The sequence below is a fragment of the Chinchilla lanigera genome, unplaced genomic scaffold (assembly GCF_000276665.1).
Source record: "Chinchilla lanigera isolate Chin_1 unplaced genomic scaffold, ChiLan1.0 scaffold00109, whole genome shotgun sequence".
Lineage (NCBI taxonomy): Eukaryota > Metazoa > Chordata > Mammalia > Rodentia > Chinchillidae > Chinchilla > Chinchilla lanigera.
Genome location: NW_004955510.1, coordinates 3,592,787 through 3,597,293, shown reverse-complemented (window position 1 = coordinate 3,597,293; position 4,507 = coordinate 3,592,787). Strand labels below are relative to the sequence as shown.

Sequence of the window (4,507 nt, the reverse complement as noted above, 5' to 3'; positions counted from 1 at the left end):
TGTCTCAAAAAAATATAGAGTTGGACATGGAGTGCAGTGCTCTTTGGGGGAAAAAGATGGACAAACAGAGAAGGTGAGAAGCCTTAGGCAAATGTTTCTTTGTGAGGAAAGAACTATAAATTAGTTCCAAAAATTACAAAGTAATAAAATTATGTTTGATAACACTTGCAACACATTACAGTGTTTATAGTGGCTATGGCACCAGTACATTTTTAGGCTGGTAGAGATTGATAAAAATTTGGAAAATACAATTTTCAAAATATCACTATATTTCATTCTAACCAAGTGGTTGGTTGGATTTAAAATAGTTGGCATTTGGGAAGTTTGAGTACATAAAACTCAGCAACAGTGATCTTTTCTTGCAAACACCAATTAAAAGCTACAGATGTCAAGAAATGGTTTAAAAGAGTATAGAAATTTTTATCACATATATGATACAAAATTTTTTCTTTCAACAAAGTTTTCATGTTATACACCTTGTGGGAAATAATTAATATTTTACTTATTGGACTTCATAGATAACATTTTATCTTTTCAGACCATATATCTTTTGTCTTAAAATTGCAATATATTCTTGTGATGCTTCTGAAATTAGATCTTGGCTTGATTTATTAGCGGATATTCTGTGAGAAACTTTCAAGGCCAAAGGCTTCCAATTCAGCAGTAGCTGGAAAGAGAAAGTTACAAGCTTTATCTCAAGGACTTCAGTTAAGTACACAAGAGTTATTAAAACAACTGAGAACTTTGTAAGTGATGATGAAAACTACGTATGTGCAAGTATAATACAAAATTATTACTAAGCATAATGTACCTCTAGTTGCACACTGAACTAATTATCATGTGGCTGACATGATCAGGTGTAAGGTGCTGAAGGGCATCATGATGATGCAGGGGCCAATCTGACACTGTAGCCCAGACAACCAGGCACACACCACACAGACACTGTGAAAGTAGCACTGCTGGGACACACAGGCCTGTGCCTGTTTCTTGTCACTATTGCAGGATTTTTAGTGGAGATGATATGGAAGGTGGCACCTGAAATATAAGGAGGAAGCACACCAGGATGAGGGAAGGGGGACAGGAGATGGTTGGTGGGGAGGCAGAGCCCGGGGGCAGAGGAAGGCAGGTGGGGGGAGACAAGAATCCAAGTGATCTGGATATTTTTATTCCCTGCTAAGGAATCTGAAGTTTCCCTGAAGGCAAAAGGAAACCAATGACAAAATCAGTGACAGGAGCTTCAAAACAAAACTCATCAAGTGACAGTTTGTGAGTGGGAACTGCTTGACTCCTCCTAGAGGAGTGGAAATTCTGGCCATGAAGCTGAGAAGCTGAGGAAGCCTCTGTTTTTCAAGGACAGCATCAGCCTGCAGCTGAGTCTCAGGGAGGAACCAAGGAAGGGAAGCGGTGAGCCAGGGAACGAGACACACAGGCTTTGTGGGACTTTCAGAAGACATGAATCGTGACAAAATGCGGACTCAGTAAGTCCTCCATTGGATATGTTTCTATCTTCACACATACAAACATATGTTTATGTTTCTATCTTCACACATATAAACATGTTTATATGTTTCTATCTTTCATTTGATGTTACAAAACATTCAGTGTAGATTCTACTACCCAGTGAAAGGAAAAAGATGCCATTTGCTTTTTTTGTTTTTATGGCTTATTTAAAAATCAATTCATATAAATTTAATTCATAAATTTTGGGAACATACCTTCTCTTAGTTCTCTATTTATACTACTGTACAACTGTTGCTGCCTCTGAAATAAATCAAACATTTGTAATGTTTAAGTTAAATAAGAAACATTTTTATGGTTATAATAAAATATGTATCATTTAGAAAATGTGGCCTTTAGAACATTTTAAAATTAAGTTTATTGGTACATTTTAAGTATATATAATGATCACATTCATCATAACAAATTTGTACCTGTACATGATGTAACTTGATCCCCCCTTTTTTCTTTTTCCTATTCCCCTACCTTTAAGACTTTTAGAGACAAGCTCTAACTTGAAGAATGCTTAAAAATTTCATAAAATTCTTACTTATTCTTACTTATTTTAAGTTTACATAATAGACAGTATATACATATGTGTGGTGCTATTAGCTTAATCTGATAAGTACAATTAATATTGGTTTATTACAAGAAAAAATTGAGAGAAAGTTATTGTAATCCAGCAAGAACAATGTATCTAAAAGCGCATCGATTAAGTACAATTGTCTTATGTATTTTATATATTTTTTGGCCTATTAGCCTGGTTTTAAGTCTGTACATATGGTAAGTAACTTTCTAAATTATAAGTAAATGACTCTGATGCTGGCAAAAATAAAAGGAGGAAGGAGGGAAGGGAAGAAAAGAATTGAAATGTTTTATGACAAGTACTGATTCTCTATAATTAATGTAATCATTATGTATGACAAACATATACTAATAAAAGTCAAAAAAAGAAAAAAATTGATCTATTAAATATAAGGGTAATGTTTTCTTAAAACAAATTATAAAGCTCATATTTTATAGTTCTTATCAAAACTCTTCGTATAATAAAATTTTAATCATTTTTTTCACTTTAATAGATTTTTCCTGAAAATTAACTCTATTTTTGAAATTAAAGATTTAACATATGTTCTGTTATTAATTTATTTTAACACAGGGCCTTAAATACAGAAATGAAGAAAATTGTATTGTTATAATGTCACGCAAAAAATCTACTGGCAAAGGATTTAAAATATTATGCTATTTGGACTATGGCCAAATAAATATTTGTTTATTAATATACATATAAAGATTTCAGAAAATTTGCTTAAAAAAGATAAACATAGGTTAGAGCCAGTTTTCAAACTTCCTTTGATTCATTATTTTGTAGAAATGGAAAGGAGGAAAACAATATACAGCTCTTACTGTAACTTTGCTATCTTTTCAGAAGCTAGGAGTCAATTTTTTTGAAACATGACTAATTACAGTTGTCTATTTATGAAATGTGTCAGAATACCCCAATCTATTTTGTACTCTCCCCAGTTAATGCGTTCTTACTTAAATCTTTTGTATAAGCATCCCCCCGCATGAGTTATGTGCCAGCAACAAAATTGCAGAATTGAGCTCGATCTCTCTGACCTATGTTCTGAGCACAGATGGAGGGAGGAGGTCATTTTCTGCTACCTCACTGCAGTTTCAACAAGAAAGATGATAACATAGCCCTAACAGCCATGCTTTCTTCTTCCTTGACTTCAGATATGCTAAATCTAGACACTGTATTATGTATGTCTACATATATCAATGAACTTACACAGTTACCACAATTCTGAAAAGAAGTTAAAAATATACCACATCTAGTTCAGTTACATTTACGGAATCAAGTTAACAAATATCTCCTGAAAATGAAAGCTACAGGAACTTTAAAAAAACCTGTAAATTTCTGGTTCCTTTCTTTATATTAACACATACTAATGTGATCTTTACTTAACATGTGTAAGTCAACTAACAGTAGTTCATCAGATTAACCGATCCCCTGGGGATCAAACTAAGGGCCTTATGCACACTAGCCCAGTGCTCTACCAGGAGCTACTTCCCCTGCCCAATATTTCACCAAATTAACAACAGGAATTAAATCAGAAACCTCAGATACAAGGAAAAGATGATACTACTACTAACTGTGAAGAGGTTCTCCATGCTGTTGTTTGAAGGCTGTGGGTTTAATGTATGATCTGCTAAGTTTTCTCTGGGAAGAAAACTTCTGTGGAGCTCCGAACTATGATTAAGATTTCCCATACAAGGACACACTAGGACAGGTCTTGTATTAGCAGCACTCAGCAAACTTCTGCTTTGCAATTTCTTCACCAGAAGTTTGGAATTGGCCTTTTCTAGCCTCTCCTTCGCCCTGTGAAGATTGCAAAAATAGCAGATACTTAGTATATCATTTTTCCCTGATTCCTTTTTCTTTTTTTTTGAGACATGGTCTTGCTATATAGCCCAGGCTGGCCTCAAACTCACAGTGATTTTCCTGCTTCAGCCTCTGTGTCCTGGGATTATAGGCATGCGCCACCATGCTAGGCCCTAAACGACTTCATTAAAAAACTGCCATAAGCATCAATGGAGTCTCCATTCAGTGTTCAGGGATTTAACCCTGAAAATGTACCAGAGCATGCTGATTACAGAACAACTAAAATTGTTCTAAAGAAGTACATATATTTGTAGGGGGATTCCTAACTAACAAGTAATTCTAACAAAGCAGAAGAGAAATGGTTGTCAGTGGTGTCTGGCTTAACAGGAAACATTGTTACTTCCTGTAAGACTCTACTTACAAGATTCCTGAGGAAGCCACTAGAAACACTTATATTTAAAGGGTAAGGATAAGAGATAATGGATAGGCTAATTAGCATGACTAAAGTGGCCATTTCAATTTGTTTTTTTTTTTTTTATTTTAAAGATAAAAGGAGGGAAACATTAACAGACATACAACATTTTACAACATATCACAAGCACAATACAGACAATACAGAGTTACAAA

At 34.4% G+C, this 4,507-nt stretch overlaps 1 protein-coding gene across 1 annotated transcript in view; it reads right to left on the bottom strand.

Moving 5' to 3' along the window:
* Nucleotides 1–239: 239 nt before the first annotated feature.
* LOC102003265 (ankyrin repeat domain-containing protein 26-like) overlaps nt 240–4,507 on the bottom strand; it is an 83,591-nt gene continuing 79,323 nt past the window's right edge. The window contains 4 exon segments of the mRNA XM_005407878.2: nt 240–646; nt 648–667; nt 1,716–1,761; nt 3,652–3,877. Of these exon segments, the coding sequence (XP_005407935.2) occupies nt 527–646; nt 648–667; nt 1,716–1,761; nt 3,652–3,877 (412 nt within the window). The 3' untranslated portion in view covers nt 240–526.